The sequence below is a fragment of the Ailuropoda melanoleuca genome, chromosome 10 (assembly GCF_002007445.2).
Source record: "Ailuropoda melanoleuca isolate Jingjing chromosome 10, ASM200744v2, whole genome shotgun sequence".
NCBI lineage: Eukaryota > Metazoa > Chordata > Mammalia > Carnivora > Ursidae > Ailuropoda > Ailuropoda melanoleuca.
In genome coordinates, this window is record NC_048227.1 from 65,418,204 (window position 1) to 65,434,360 (window position 16,157).

Sequence of the window (16,157 nt, forward strand, 5' to 3'; positions counted from 1 at the left end):
AAATAAAATCTTTAAAAAAAAAAAAAGAGTTCTTTAGCCATAGACAAGCAGTAAAGATTTTTTTAAATTTTTGTAACAACAAGCATCTACTATAAAGGACTCTTTTTTAAAAAAGTTTTTCTTGTAGAGATGCTTTTCCTGAAGAATTTGCTTATTTGAAAGATATTGAAATTTATAATTTATAAAACTGATAGTCTAAACCACATTTTTCTAAGCTCCTTTTTAAAAACGATTGCCTTTATGAGACATCTAATGGAACATTAAGGACTTTGAGAAGTTATATGAATCTTGAGAAGCCATGTGGTTATCTGAATTTCAGGCCAATTTACATTTATAATGGCATTTTAACTGTTTTAACAGCTGGCCAAAAAAAGGATTCTCAATTAGGAGACTCTTTCTTGTTTTCTCTTCCATCCTACCTCTACTTCCTTCTCCATCCTCACTCAATTTATGACCCTGCTTCTTCACTGAGAAAATTGAAGCACTCTGAAGAGAACTTCCATGGATTACTGCCGTCACTACATTTGACATCTTGTCATCATTTGTACCACTATACATTCCTGTCATTGTTAGTTACTTTAGCCATGCTTCTTTATAAAGTTAATTCATCTGGGGGCGCCTGGGTGGCACAGCGGTTAAGCGTCTGCCTTCGGCTCAGGGCGTGATCCCGGCGTTGTGGGATCGAGCCCCACATCAGGCTCCCTCTGCTATGAGCCTGCTTCTTCCTCTCCCACTCCCCCTGCTTGTGTTCCCTCTTTCGCTGGCTGTCTCTCTGTCAAATAGATAAATAAAATCTTTAAAAAAAAAAAGTTAATTCATCTGTTTGGATACTACATAGCTTTTTGTTTTCCCTATTCAGGGTCATCGCTCCAGGTCCATCACTCCTTTCCTCTCCAACATTAGTAATTGTTTTACTCTCTCCTACATCATTCTCAATACTATAAAAATATACTGTTATTTCTCTCATGTTAAATCTTTTCTTAGTCCCTGAGAGTCCTGTTAGCTTCCATGTTTATTGCCACCCCATTTCTTTGCTTCCTTTTATAGCAAAATTCCTCATTTGTCTATTCTCATTGTCTACTCTCTCTCCTTTCATTCTTGTTGAATCCTCTCCAGTCAGAATTTTCCCTCAGTCACTGCATTGAATCTGCTTTCACTAAGGGCACACATGTGTTCACATTGTGAAATCCAGGGGTCAATGTTTAGACCTCATCTTAAATAACTTGCTGTATCACAGTGGTGATTTCTCAGTCTTCATCTTACCTGATCTCTTGCCTTCATATGACACATTTGATCACTTCCTCCTCCTATGTAATTTTTTTCACTTGGTTTTCAGGTTACTACTCTCTTTTAAGTTTTCCTTCTACCTCAATGATTGCTCCTTCTCAGGTTCATATATTAGTTCCACTTCTTTTTTTCCTCCTAAAGGTGAAAGTACAAAGTGAGTAGTTTTGGCTTTTTCGTATCTTTATCTGCATTCAATTCCTTATTGATTATTACCCATTCTGTGACTTTAAATGTCATCCACATGCCAGCAACTTACAGATTGCAGTGCTTAGCTCATATCTTCTTTTTAACTCCAAACTCAGCATCTTTATTTAGATAGCTAATAGACGTCTTAAACTTAACATATTTAAAATCTAATTCCTGTTCTTTTCCATCAGAACCTTCTATGCCAGCAGTCTTTCATATCAGTTATAGAATTTCCATCTTCCATTATTAAATGAGGTACTTCAACATTTTTTGCCTGCTTTCTCTTTTATCTCATTCTCTACAACCACTCCATCAGTAGATTCTGATGGCTCTACTTCCAAAGTATATTCAGGTAGGGGTTCCTCTGGCCAAATTTGGTACTCTTTGAGGATCAAGATGAATTAAGAAAAGGAAATACTTTTAACACATTGAATAAAAGAATCTGGGATGCCTGGGTGGCTCAGTTGGTTAAGCGTCTGCCTTCGGCGTAGGTCATGATCCCAGGGTCCTGGGATTGAGTCCCACAATGGGCTCCTTGCTCAGTAGGGAGCCTGCTTCTCCCTCTACCTGCCGCTTCCCCTGCTTGTGCTCATGTGCGCTCGCTCTTTCTCTGACAAATAAAATCTTAGGGGAAAAAAAAGAATCTGTGAGTCTATCTCAATACTAAAAATGGGGAAAGGAAAGCTCTTTTTCATAGAAGAAAGACTTCGTATTAGAAAAGTCAATCACTTGGGGCGCCTGGGTGGCTCAGTCGTTGGGTGTCTGCCTTCGGCTCGGGGCGTGATCCCGGGGTCCTGGGATCGAGCCCCACATCGGGCTCCCTGCTCCACTGGGAGCCTGCTTCTTCCTCTCCCACTCCCCCTGCTTGTGTTCCCTCTCTCGCTGGCTGTCTTTCTCTCTGTTGAATAAATAAATAAAATCTTTAAAAAAAAAAAAAGTCAACCACCATGCTAATAATTGATTTAGGCAAGAATTATCAATGCGTTCTAAAACATTTAGGTGAAAGATTGTTGGGGAAGAGAATATTGACATGGTTGGAAAGTATTGACGTACAGAGTATTTATTAATTACAAAGGGGATAGGAGGGAGTTTTATTTACTGTTGAGAATTGTAGTGGACTTTAGTCACCTTAACCGAATGATTAAGTTTAACATTACTAATAAAGGGAAAACTAACATGATATGCCTTTAGACGTGACATGACTAAAAATGACGCATCATCACCTATGTAACAATCGTACTGGAAATGTCTACTCTGAATCTAATAATGAGGAAAGTAAGACAAATCAGAATTGAGGAATGGTTTGTGAAATAAATGTGCTGGACTCTAAGGACATCAGTGGTGTGAAAGCACACACATAAGCTGAGGAACTATTTAAGATTAAAAGGCAGTAAAGGCACACACCTATTAGAATCGTTAAAATCTAAAAAGCTAGTAATACCAAGTGCTGACAAGATGGATAGCAACTGAAATTCGTATACATTGCTGATAAATGTAAAATGGCACAGACACTTGAGTAAGAAGGCAGTTTCCTACTGTGCCATTTAGCAATATGGTACTTACCCAGGGAATAGGACGTAGTATGTCTACAAAAAGACCTGTACGTAAATGTTTATGAGAGCTTTATTCATAATCACCAGAAATTGGAAACAGCCCAAACGTACATCAGCTGGTGTATGGATATACAAATTATGTTTCATTCATACGGTGGAATATAACTCAGCAGTAAGAAGCTACTGGCACATGTAACAACATGAGTGAATCTCACAAGAATTAAGCTAAACGAAAGAAGCCATACACAAATGCTACATCTTGTATGATTTCATTAATATGATATTTTGGAAAAGACAAAACTATAGAAACAAAATCAGATCAGTGATTGCTGAAAGGGACAGAAGGGTAGTTTTAGAGATGATAGAAATATTCTATAGCTTGATTGGGTGGTAGCTATACCACTGAATGTATTTGTCAAAACTCTCACTAGAACTGTACATCTAAAAAGAATTACTTTTACTGTAATTTATACTTCAATAAACCTGATTTTTTAAAGATACTAATGAGATATAACAAGTAAATGCAATGTTTAATTACTGATTAGATTGTGGATTGGAATTAAGTTTTGATTTAAAATATTTAAATTTGCTTTAGATCTTAGATGATATTATAGTACCAGTGAAAAATTTTTGGATGTGACAATTACATTGTCTTAGAAGAATGTAAAGAAATTCCATTTTTCTTAGGAGATACATGCTGAAGGATTTAGGGGTGAAGTATCATGATAATATTTGTAGTTGGTTCTCAAATAGTCAGTAAACATTTTTAAAATGTATTTTATATGTATATATGTGTGTGTTGTGTATATGCATATTTCCCATTTCATCTCACAATGTGTTCAAAAGACATGTATTCAAGAATTGAGACGTAATAAAATGAGTAATTTTTACTGCTTCTACAAGGTAATTCTTAAATGAAACAGACATCCTCCCACCACCACCCCCCCTTTGCAAGTATGTGAATATAAAGAATACAAAGATCTGTGGTATATTTTGGTACCACTGCCTTGATTTATGCTGAGTTTTATTTACCATTGCTTTTGTAGCTTTAGTGCAAATGTCAACAAAATGAAAAAGACTAATTATGTGTTAGTATAATTATGAAAATGGTTTTGGCATTAAAGATTGCTTCCCTCAAGGTTTCAAGTATCCTTCAGGAGTCCATGGACCACACTTTGAGAACCACTGGCCTACAATTTAATGCTTAATATCTGCTTAATATCTATATACTTCCCTCATTTTTTAAAAAGATTTTATTTATTTATTTGAGAGAGAGAGCATGAGAGTGGGGTGAGGGGCAGAGGGAGAAGCAGACTCCCCGCTGAGCAAGGAGCCCAATGTGGGACTCGATACCAGGACTCTGGGATCATGACCTGAGCCAAAAGCAGTCGCTTAACTGACTGAGCCACCCAGACCCCCCCCAATCTTCTTTAAGTGCTTGCTTATAAGTTACCTTTTCCATGAGCTCTACTCTGACTACCCTACATAATAATGTAATCTCTTACTACCCCAGCCACTGACCTCCACATTTTTTCTGACCTCTAATTTTTTCTTAGCATCTTTTAACATAATACGTTTTTAAAAATTTATTACATCATTAATTTTTAAAAAAAACTTTCTTCCACTGAAATATAAACTCCTTAGAGTTAGGAATCTTTGTCTCTTTTTGTTTACTTATGTATTCCAAACTTAAGAGTGTAATTCACATTGATAAGGCTTAAGACTTTTGTTGGGTAAATTTTCTGTGATTTTCTATGAGAGTTTTTATCATTCACATTTTTTTGAAATTTTTATTTTCAGAATCATAATTTTCAAGAATTTTTTTTGTTCTCTGATTGCTCATCTCTAGCTAGAATTTTATAGGTGTTATAGCTTTTTGTATGCACCAGCAAATTATCTACCTGAGGATTTATAATTTTTTTGAAATTTTCTTTTTTCTGGTGTCTCTCTTTCTTTGTACGTTTTTGTTTTGTTTATGGTTTGTTTGTCTTAGTCTCTTTTTTACTGGGCAATCTCCTCATATAACTGGTGATCCTGGGCACTCTGGACATACTTAGGAGGCAGACACTAAAAGCGAAATGGAAAATGGGTGTAGAGGTGGGTGTATAGATTCGTCATTTCATGGGCTTCATTATAGAGTAATTGGGCAGCAAAACCATGTTTTCTTTGAGGAACTCAAAATTTCTCTATGTTTTCTGAGACCATTCTGCTTCTCCAGAGACAGATTTTCTAGTCTCCTGGTGGAAAGTGAATGGATTGGGTTGAGCAGTAGAGTAGATAATACTACTGGAGATGTGGGAGCTGGGCCTTGGAAGAGAACTAGAAATTTTCATCACGCAGTATGTAAACTTTTACTTAATCTCTGTAATTTCCGATCTCGTGCTTTATTTCAAACTTGTCTGTCTGATATCCCAAAGTTAAGTTTCTGTAGTTCACTTCTTGTTTTTCAGTTTCTCCTTAAAATAAACCTCTAGTCTTTGGTAGCATTGAGAATATTAGATACCTACCTATAGTCTAACGTGTTTCTCATTTAGCTTTTTAAGCTCTCTTTCTGTTTTAGCACCATTCCTCATCTGTGCCTTCTTTGATAGCTGTCACCTCTGATTCTTGAGGCCCTTTGGGGTGATGGTTGGAGGATAAATTAGCTTTCTTCTTCTTCTTTTTTAAATTAGCTTTCTTCATATTGGTAGTTCCCTCTCCAGGCATTGAGGCGTCACCTTTCTCTCATTTATAATCCTGTCCACAATATATTATGGGCATGATTACAGATGTCTGCTGCACTCCTCAGAGATGGGATTTGTATTTCTTTCTTCTTTCCCTTGTTTCTGAGAAGACAGTGGGTCAGAAATGTTTTTATTTTACTCCCTTAAAACTAGAAATCTGTAGTGCTTCATTTTTTAAATCAGTAAAAAGATATGAACCAGTATGCTGATTTTTTTAACTTGAAAATTTATATTTGCTTTAAAAAATGATTCTCACATTTCTCTGTTCAAGGAAGAGGTCACTGGCAAGGGTGAAGGCATGATTGTTTGGAAAGAATTCAGTTGTGCAGATTTGCTTTACTAACTTACAAACACATCTATTTTGTAAGCGAACTGGTTTTTTTGTTCCTGGGCCCTGGGGTCTTCCTTACAGAAAGGCCCAGCAGAGAAGATAGATAAGTATTTTCAGAAGGTCATAGTTTATGTACCGGCAATCTTTAAAATAGAGATAAAGAGAAAATTCATCTCAAGTATTAGAACCTTAAAAAAGCTGTCATTACTCTTTATTTGTGTTATATCTAAATTTAGTATATAACTCTTATCTGAAGGATACTTTAGGTTGCTGATTGAAAAAAAAACTTGGGGTGCCTGGGTAGCTCAGTTGATTAAGCCTCTGCCTTTGGCTAAGGTCATGATCCCAGGGTTCTGGGATGGAGTCCCACATCGGGCTCTCTCTGCCTCTGCCTACTGCCTGCTGCCCCCCTCCCCCCCGATTGTGCCCTCTATCTTTCTCTCCCTGTCAAATAAATAAATAAAAATCTTAAAAAAAAAAAACTGCTTTATGGGGCGCCTGGGTGGCACAGCAGTTAAGCGTCTGCCTTCTGCTCAGGGCGTGATCCCAACGTTATGGGATCGAGCCCCACATCAGGCTTCTCCGCTATGAGCCTGCTTCTTCCTCTCCCACTCCCCCTTTGTGTTCCCTCTCCTCGCTGGCTGTCTCTATCTCTGTCAAATAAATAAATAAAATCTAAAAAAAAAAAAAAAAACTGAAATGAGTTGAAGCTAAGGAAAAAAAAACGCTTTAAAAAAAGCTTTAAGGAATATAGAATCAATACTAATCGTGGCAATAAAAAGAGCAAACATCTCCATGCTTACTGTATGTCAGGTACTGTTCTAAGATGCTACATGCATTCTTACTAGTATAACAGTATTGTTTTATTCCTGTTTTATAAATGAAGAAATTGGTTTTCAGAGATGTTAGGTAATTTGCCCATGGTCATACAGCTAGTGAATCTAGGTCTGTCTGATTTGAGAAAGAAAGGATCATAGAATTTGTCTAATTCAGCCTTTGTTTCACAGATTTGGAAACTGAGTCTCAGAGAGGTGAAGTGATATGCTCATTTCACAACTAAGTAGTTGTAATACTAATGCTAAAGAGATTTTAATCTTTAATCTGTTTTCATGTATGTGGTTTTTCTTTTTTTGTAATTGAAGATTCAGGGTTTCTATTAAACACAAAACTAAAACGTTTTTACTTCTCTTAGCTTTGTTACGCCTTTTTGGGTGTGTTATGTGTGTGATTTAAACATAGGGGATCTCAAATATGTATTTCATTACTCTTAAAAACTTTACCACATATCTTATTTAATATAAGATTAATTGGAGGGGTGCTTGGGTGCTCAGTCAGTTAAGCGTCTGATTCTTGGTTTCGGGTCTGGTCATGATCTCAGGGTCCTGAGATCAAGCTCTGTGTTGGGCTCCCCGCTCAGTGGGGAGTCTGCTTCCCCTCTCTCTCTTCCTTTTTCCCTCCCCCAGCTCATGCCTTCTCTCCCCTTTCTCTTTCTTTCTCTAAAATAAATAAATAAATAAATAAATCTTTTTAAAAAAGTAATTGGAAACAATCAGTTACATATTCACATATATGATCATAATTTTTAAAACAATAGAATGTTTTAATTTCTGGTATTTTTATAGCATTAAATTTTTGTTTTAAAATGGGTTTCTGTACTTTCCAAAGAAACCTGGTCTTAGATAAATTGTTAAATATTGGCTCTTTTCTTTTCTTCCAGGTTTCACCTTGCTTAAATGTCTTGTCACGATTGTTGTTTAGCAGTGACCCAGATGTATTAGCAGATGTGTGCTGGGCCCTTTCTTATCTTTCTGATGGACCCAATGATAAAATTCAAGCAGTCATTGATTCTGGAGTCTGTCGAAGATTGGTGGAACTTTTGATGTAACTATAATTTATGATTAATAATTGTATGATTGTGTATTAAATTTAGCAGTTAGGGTAATGGCCTTGTAAGTATCTCAAGAGTGACTTTCTTTGGGGAGGATTGAAAAGCCATCAATCCCACTTTTCAGAACAGCTGTAATGCTGAAAAGTTGACCTTTTTAAATTTACATCTCCTCCTTTAGTTGGAACTAATTATTTTGTGAATGTATTTCATTAGTTTTCATCTTTTTATGAGTGACAGGGATTTAATTTAACAGATATATATGGAATGCCTGTTACCTGCTAGAGTGTTGTACAACATATTGTTAATGAAGCATAGAACTCGGTACCTGCTCTCACAGAACCAGTAATCTAGTTAATTGTTCATTACAGTAACTAATTTGTGTGAAAGTCCATGTAGTGAAAACATTTAGTATTTCACTTGTTTTAGTATTTCACTTGCTAGGCTATTATTGCTACCCTCTTTAAAAAGAACATATTTTTTGTAAAAGAAGTTAAAAATTTGTAAGAGAATTTGTTTTAAAAAGATACTTTATCTTTTTCTTTAAAAAGACTTATTATACTACTTCCTTTTATCAAAAAGCCATTAGGTAGGGTCAAACAAAGCAGATGGCACAAAGAAGAGAGGTCTGATAAGGAGTTATGGCTGTAGTCCAAAGACAGCATCTGAGGAGGGTAGGCTGGCAGGTCCAGTGGGGGGATCAGGGCTCAAGCTTGAGGATGGCACCCACTAGAGCGGAATAGCAAGCAGGCTGGAGCAACACATGATGGATAACAGCCTAGCTGGATTAGAAACTAGTTTCTTATTTTTATTCTAAGAGAATGGAGATACAGATATGGAAAGGAGGAAAGCCAGAATAATCTTGTGGTATTAGATTAGAACTGGATATATCAATGTGAACTCATGGCTTTCAACATAAAGAGATAGATGTAGAAATAAATATATATGTAAGTATTTGTGTGTGTGTGTCCGTGTATGTGTGTATCTTCTTAAAGGACCTGGGAGTAGTGACACATATGTACTAAAAAGCTGAACATACCAAATCTTGTTAAACACTACCCTTTATTAACAGGAACCAAAATTCTTGGATAAATGGCTGATTCTAGGGCTGGGATTGAGAAAAAATAAGATGAACCTAGAAAGTAGTAAGTGCTCAAAGAATGGAGAAATATCAAAAGGACACAGAACCCACTTGAGGGGACTCCTGCTGTTCAAGCTTCCAAACTTTGGATGATTTGAGCATTAAAATAAATTGTAGTAATATGTTATAGCATTGAATAAAATAGGAATCCATGAGTCCACACTAAAATAAGTAGGTAGATCAATAGATAGACTGAAAAAGCATATAGTTGGAATGATGGTATTACAAATCATTGGCAATAATATTAATAATTCAGGCAATACACATCAAGATGTGGTGAAAGTAGTGGTGAAAGTGGGATAAGGAGTGGGGTTTAACATAGTCTAAAATTATTTCTCTCAAAAATATTAATTATAAAAGGCAAAACAGTAATGTTGAAGTGGAGAAATCTGACAGACACCATTTTAAGTGACGAGTTCAGTGCCACTATTGTGGACAAAACAGATTATCAGGTGCTACCCTATGTGATGAAAAGACGATTGCATTTGTGATATCCTAGCATAAAGTATATACTTGTATCTTAATCATGAGGAAACATGGGACAAAATGTAAAAATTAGTTTATGATCATTATAAATGTCAAGATCATGAAATAAAGGAAAAAATAGGAACTGTTTTGAATTAGAATAGAGACATGACAACTGGGTGTAATACATAATCCTGGATTAGATTCTTTATTACAGAAGTATTACTGGCATAATTAGTGAAACTTGAGTGGGATCTCTGGGTAAAGTGTGTACAGGACTATTTTGTACTGTTTTTGCAAATTTTTTGTAAATTTTAACTCTTGCATAGTATGTAAGTTCATATTTTTATTTTTAGGCACAATGATTATAAAGTTGTATCACCTGCATTAAGAGCAGTTGGTAATATTGTGACTGGTGATGATATTCAAACACAGGTGAGTTCAGACTTCAATATGATAAATTGTTAAGATAATGGATTTTAAGAAATTTATCTAGTTTCATACTGCTTGGTTACATATTAATCAAGACTTTAGCATTACCATAACTATATAGGCATCTGTAATGTGACAGTAAGCATATTCTTGATGATGAGTGATCTACCTCGAATACCTGTATGTGAAAGCACTATCCTAGATCTATATAGATAGAAAGAAGTACAAGATAGGAGGTTGACTCTTGAAGGATTTATAATAAAATTGAGGAGAAAATATATATTAAAGCAAAGCAAATTACCCAAGTTAGTGTATGTTTTGCTGAGAGCTGATTGGTCAGTAAATGCTACAGAAGTTTAAAGAGATCACCGTCCTAAGAAATCTTTGTAGATTCCATAAAGAAGTTGTAATTAAAGCTTTATGTTAAAGTAGGGGAAGAACTTAAGTAGACTAGAAGAGATTTATGTGAACATAGGTACAGAGGCAGACATGTGTGAGTTGTGTTTAAGAGACATTAAACTTGACTGGAGAAGGAACTGTTAGTGAAAGGTGATTGATTATAAATGGTTTAAACGTGGGGTTGGTTGGAAATGGGAGGGTCTTTTATAGTAGATTGAAGACCTAGATTATGAGAATGGAAGGAAAGATAGCAAGGAAACATTTTCTGGGATAGTAAATACGTGTGTATCTGTCTGTCTGTCTGTCTTTTGGAGGATGGTGAGATACCAGAAAAGGTGTGATGTCAAGATTGACTTAGGTCTGGAGCAATCTTTCTTGAAGATAGGAAATTAAACTCTGTAACACATTAGATTCTCCTTTTTTTGCCACCATAGCTTAAACTTCATTCTCATTTACATATTATCTTTGGGATTTAATCTTTTCAAGTCCTATTTAGATATATTAGTTTTTAAATAGTTGATCCTTAGTAATTGATAGTTATTAATTTAAAATAGCTCTTTAAATAAGAGTGCCCTTCTTTTTTTTCTTTTTTTTTTTTTAAGATTTTATTTATTTATTTGACAGAGAGAAAGACAGCCAGCAAGAGAGGGAACACAAGCAGAGGGAGTGGGAGAGGGAGAAGCAGGCTCTCAGTAGAGCAGGGAGCCCAGTGTGAGGCTCTATCCCAGGACCCTGGGATCACTCCCTGAGGCGAAGGCGGACGCTTAATGACTGAGCCACCCAGGCGCCCCGTAAGAGTGCCCTTCTAAACATAACACTCTTCAGCAGAATTTTGGTGCACTGCTTCATGCCTTCTTCTTCACCAAGTAAATCATTGTGGGTATTCTGAAAATAGGAACATAATTAATTATGCCATGGAATGAAGAATGTAAAGAGACAAAGCACTTTACAAAAGAAAAGTGGAACAGTAAAAAATTTTAATGAAAAAAATTGACTTATTCTCTGCATGGAAGTTTCTTAACCAGTTACGGAATTGGGTATTTTCAAACTGATTTTTTTTCATCATTTCATTTGGTAAAACTAGAGGTTGGATCCTGACCAGTCACTAAATCTCTCTTGAATTGTATCAGTTGAATTCTTGAGTGTATTTGTAAACATGAAGGACACACCTCTGAGTGTCCTGCTTATCCACATTTTAGTGGTTTGACAGAGCACTTTACTGCACCAGGTTTTGGCGAAGTGGGAGAGTAGAAAGTAGCAAGTACCTAAGTTTTACTTTGAGAGGAATTTCTTTTTTCTTAATTTAGTTTTTCAAGAGTGATTTTTGTATTTCTATAAATCATTAGTCTATCTTTGTGTAGTTTTTTGCTATAAAACTTCTGTTTCCATTTCTGATTTTTGTTTCAGGTAATTTTGAATTGCTCTGCATTACCATGTCTCTTACATTTGTTGAGTAGCCCAAAGGAATCAATCAGAAAAGAAGCCTGCTGGACTGTTTCTAACATCACTGCTGGAAATAGAGCTCAGATTCAGGTAAATACCTTTCAAACCAAAAAAAACAGGAAGATCTCTTAAGTCAGTTTGGACAAAAGTCAGCATTTTATCAGTGATTTTTTTTTTTTTTTTTTTTTTTTTAGTGAATGAGTTAAAAAAAATTCTTAAAAAGGGTTTTACAGAACATGGCCTTTTCTCCTCTAAAATAATAACATCCATTTATAGTAGTCTAGTGAGGAATTGTGCGTGTGTGTGTGTGTATAAAATTGCCCACAGTGCTGGACACATATGGCTAGTCTTAAAAAGGGATTGATTTTTATTAGTTTTAAATAGGTTAGGTAATTTTCTTCCTATCAAAACTTTTAAGTAATGATTTATTAGGGTCTTAACAAGCTTCTTGAGTGAAAAATTGAGTCAAAAATTACTTATACATTTTGATCAAATATCTACCTTGTGCTTTATCATCTTTATTTTTTTATTATTTTTTTAAAGATTTTATTTATTTGAGAGAGTGAGTGAGAGAACATCACCGGGATGAGGGGCAGAGGGAAAAGCAGACTCCCTGCTGAGCAGGGAATCCAATGTGGGGCTCGATCCCTGGGACCCCGGGATCATGACTTGAGCCAAAGGCAGACGCTTAACCTATTGAGCCACTGAGGCTCCCCTGCTTTACCATCTTTAAAATTAATATCCTGTTAATATATTTGCCAGTTTTGGAAGTATATGAAAGTTTGTTGAAAGATTAGAAAGATTTCCAAAGGTATTTCCAAAAAGCATGACATTTTAAAGCCAGTGGGACTTAAAATTTCTCCACTTAATAACATTTTTAAAACAACATAGGCACTGTTTATGTTGTATCATTTTTCCTCCTCAGGCTGTTATAGATGCAAATATTTTTCCTGTTTTGATTGAGATTCTGCAGAAAGCAGAGTTTCGCACCAGAAAAGAAGCAGCTTGGGCTATAACTAATGCAACATCGGGAGGTACTCCAGAACAAATAAGGTGTGATACAGAGTTTTTTAATTTATTTTTTTAAATATAAATGGGACAAAATGAAGTACTACATACTTTTTATTTGTTGATGAAACTAAAACATTATTTCTAAGTCAGTTTAATATGCATTTTTAATGTGAAATGAAAGCATTTGTTACATCGGTTATATTATTCATTCATAGTAGTTTTTGTTTTGTTTTTCAGTAAAGGATAATTAACACGACTTGCCTTGGCAGACTATTTATGAAAAATCAGAGGTTAAAAATCTGAAAAAGAGCAGCTTTTATTAATTTGCAAAATATACTCTAATGGACATTAAATATTTTTTATACCATTAGAGTCACGTGCATATAACTTTATTATATAGAAATGGCTAATGAATTTGAACATCCATTTAATTAAAATAATTATTAAAAATGAAAGATAATGCTGAAATAGACATTTGTTTCTATAGCGATGTTCTCCTGGTCAGTTGTTAGCCTTACCTGTAGATGGTATCTTTTCTTTCTCTATACTCGTTTTCTTTTTTTCTTTTTTACAGTAGCTTTCTTGATAGGCCTTCTGTTGTTTTTTTACGTGTTTCTTTTACTAACAACATAAATACTGCGTACATGGGCTTTGAAGTCAGGCAGCTTTCAAATCCTGTTCCCTCAGTAAAAGTTGTGTGACCTTGACAAAGTCATTTTACCTGTCTAATCCACAGTTTCTTCATTTTTTAAATGGATTTGATTAATGGATAATATCTTATGGTAGTCTCTTGATAATTAAATGGGATTCATACGTTTAAAGTGCTTAACATGGTGCCTAAACATTAAGTTCTCTACTAAGATTAGCTGCTATTATCATTATTATTTGTATTCATCACAACTTTTATGATCAGAATTGATACCAGAATTTCTTTTTATCTTGTGCCTTTTCTCTCTTTTCCCCCATAGCAAGGTTCTACTTTACACTTGACTAAAAGCCTGACTTCCTACAGAATCTTCTTGTTCTACGGATTTGTCTGTGAAACTTAGGACTTTTTAATTTCTTGAAATGACTGTTCAGGAAGTATTTTCTAATGAGTATTTAATTTATGTCTTAATTTATAAAACAAGAAGTCAGGCTACTAGCTATTTTACAAATCACTGAGAGGATTTTGAAATATACCTGTTGTGAGATCTTTGTCTTATTGCTTTCATTTATACTATTATCTTGGTGTCTTAGATTTATATTTATGTATGTTGATAACGTCTCTTCTGCTTTTTATTGTCCATTCTACCTCTTTCCATTACTTTTCCATCTCATGTTATGAATATAAAGAGTAATAAAACAAGATCTTCCCCTTGTTCTAGCTTGCATTTTTTATAAACTAATACTATTTTTATCTTTGGGAACCAAACTTTCTTTGCTCACCTACAAATAGTTGAATTTTTTCAGATTATTTTCATTATTATGCCTCGTCTGTATATTATTACCTAAATTTATTGGTGTGAATCAAGTGTCCAAACTGAGATCATTGTTTTTCTAACCATTTTCACCATTTCATTAATTCTACATATATGGGAGGAGATCTTGATCTCAGATTAATTTCGGCATGCCTACCACAAATATTTATTGAATGTCTCATATTGCCAGTTGTTGTGTGCCAAGTCATTTCAGTTATTGAGTGCCAGGAGGGTTTCCAATACTTTCACGTATTTTATGTTCCTTTAAGATCATACCTCTATGAGATATTCATTCAACAAATATATTGATTAGTTATAGTATAGTATATGGCAAGTGAGTGCTCTAGTGAAAGTATGTACTTTTTTAAGAAAAAGGATAGTGGAAACTAACTGGTATCAAATGCTTAACCGTATTTTTGTAGCAACTCTCTGAGCTTGGTGCTGCTGTTATCCCCATTCTAAGATGGAGAAACTGAAGCACAGAGCAGTCACTCAAAGTCACACAACTAATAAGGAGTGGAATTGGGACTTGAAGCCATGCAGTCTGGCTTCAGTACGTGTTTTTTTCCTTTAGCCTTAATGGACTTTTCGCCAAGTAAACAAATCAGTGACTTTAGTTATATTATAGAGAATGGGAAAGAACTAATAAAAACTAGAAAAGGACGAAGTATTAGAAAATGAGTGGAATAACTTTTGTGAACATTGTTTATTAAAATTGTTCACAACATAGCCTGTTTTGCTCCTAGAAGCTTCTGAAACACAGGCAGTATTTTAGAGCATCAGCTATGATTGCTTTTGTGGGAAATTTGATTTAGCTCTCCCTTCTCCCTCTTCATTTTTGCCCACTCCCATATGACCCCAATGTATGTACATAGGCTCACCTTTAAAAAAAGAGAAAAAAAGCACCTTGAAGTCACTATTATTCTTAGTACTCATATGCCATGCAGAAACAGGTCCAAGTACTGATTTGCTTGTATGTATATTTTTGTAGTATTTGTAATCTCATTTATTGCTAATTATGTTAAATGAAAATAGGAGAGTAAAAAAGTTTTCAGGTTCCTATGTAAGTGAAAAGTTAAATGTTATAATGTTTGAGTTTGTATAATCATAGTTTTCTTAATTGTTTATAGAACATTTCATTGGAGAATACTTGCTATAAATAATATTTAAGTCTTTCTAAATGTTTTTTTCTTCTTTTTTTTTAATTACTCTGAAGGTATTTGGTAGCCTTAGGTTGCATTAAACCACTTTGTGACCTATTGACTGTTATGGACTCTAAAATAGTCCAAGTGGCTTTAAATGGACTTGAAAATATTTTACGTCTTGGAGAACAAGAATCTAAGCAGAATGGAATAGGCATTAATCCATACTGTGCTCTCATTGAAGAAGCATATGGTAAGCAGTCAGTTCAAAATGTATCATTATAGTCAAGTCTTCTTGTTTTTAATTGACATATAACAAGTTGGTCTCAGGTGTACAACATGATTCAGTGTTTGTATATACTCTACATCGGTCATGATCACCATAGTAAGTCTAGTTAACAACCATTACTGTACATAGTTACAAAATGTTTTTCTTGTGATGAGAACTTTTAATATTTACTCTCTTAGCAACTTATAAATATATAATATGATATTATTGACTATAGTCCCCATGCTGTACGTTATATCCCCAGACTTATTTATAACTAGAAGTTTGTACCTTTTGTCCTTCACCCATTTTGCCAGCTTCCCACACTGGCAAATACCAGTCCATTTTCTGTATCTATGAGCTTGGTATTTTGTGTTTTGGTTTTGGATTTTACATATATGTGAGGTTATATGGTATTTGTCTTTCTCTAT

General features: G+C 34.8%; 1 protein-coding gene across 2 annotated transcripts in view; it reads left to right on the forward strand.

The window, feature by feature from the left end:
• KPNA5 (karyopherin subunit alpha 5) overlaps positions 1–16,157 on the forward strand; it is a 46,256-nt gene that overhangs the window by 24,000 nt on the left and 6,099 nt on the right. For both annotated transcript variants that reach the window (XM_034669031.1, XM_019804724.2), the window contains 5 exons: positions 7,798–7,961; positions 9,928–10,006; positions 11,810–11,935; positions 12,771–12,898; positions 15,533–15,711. In XM_034669031.1, the coding sequence (XP_034524922.1) occupies positions 7,798–7,961; positions 9,928–10,006; positions 11,810–11,935; positions 12,771–12,898; positions 15,533–15,711 (676 nt within the window). The remainder of the gene's footprint in view (positions 1–7,797; positions 7,962–9,927; positions 10,007–11,809; positions 11,936–12,770; positions 12,899–15,532; positions 15,712–16,157) is intronic.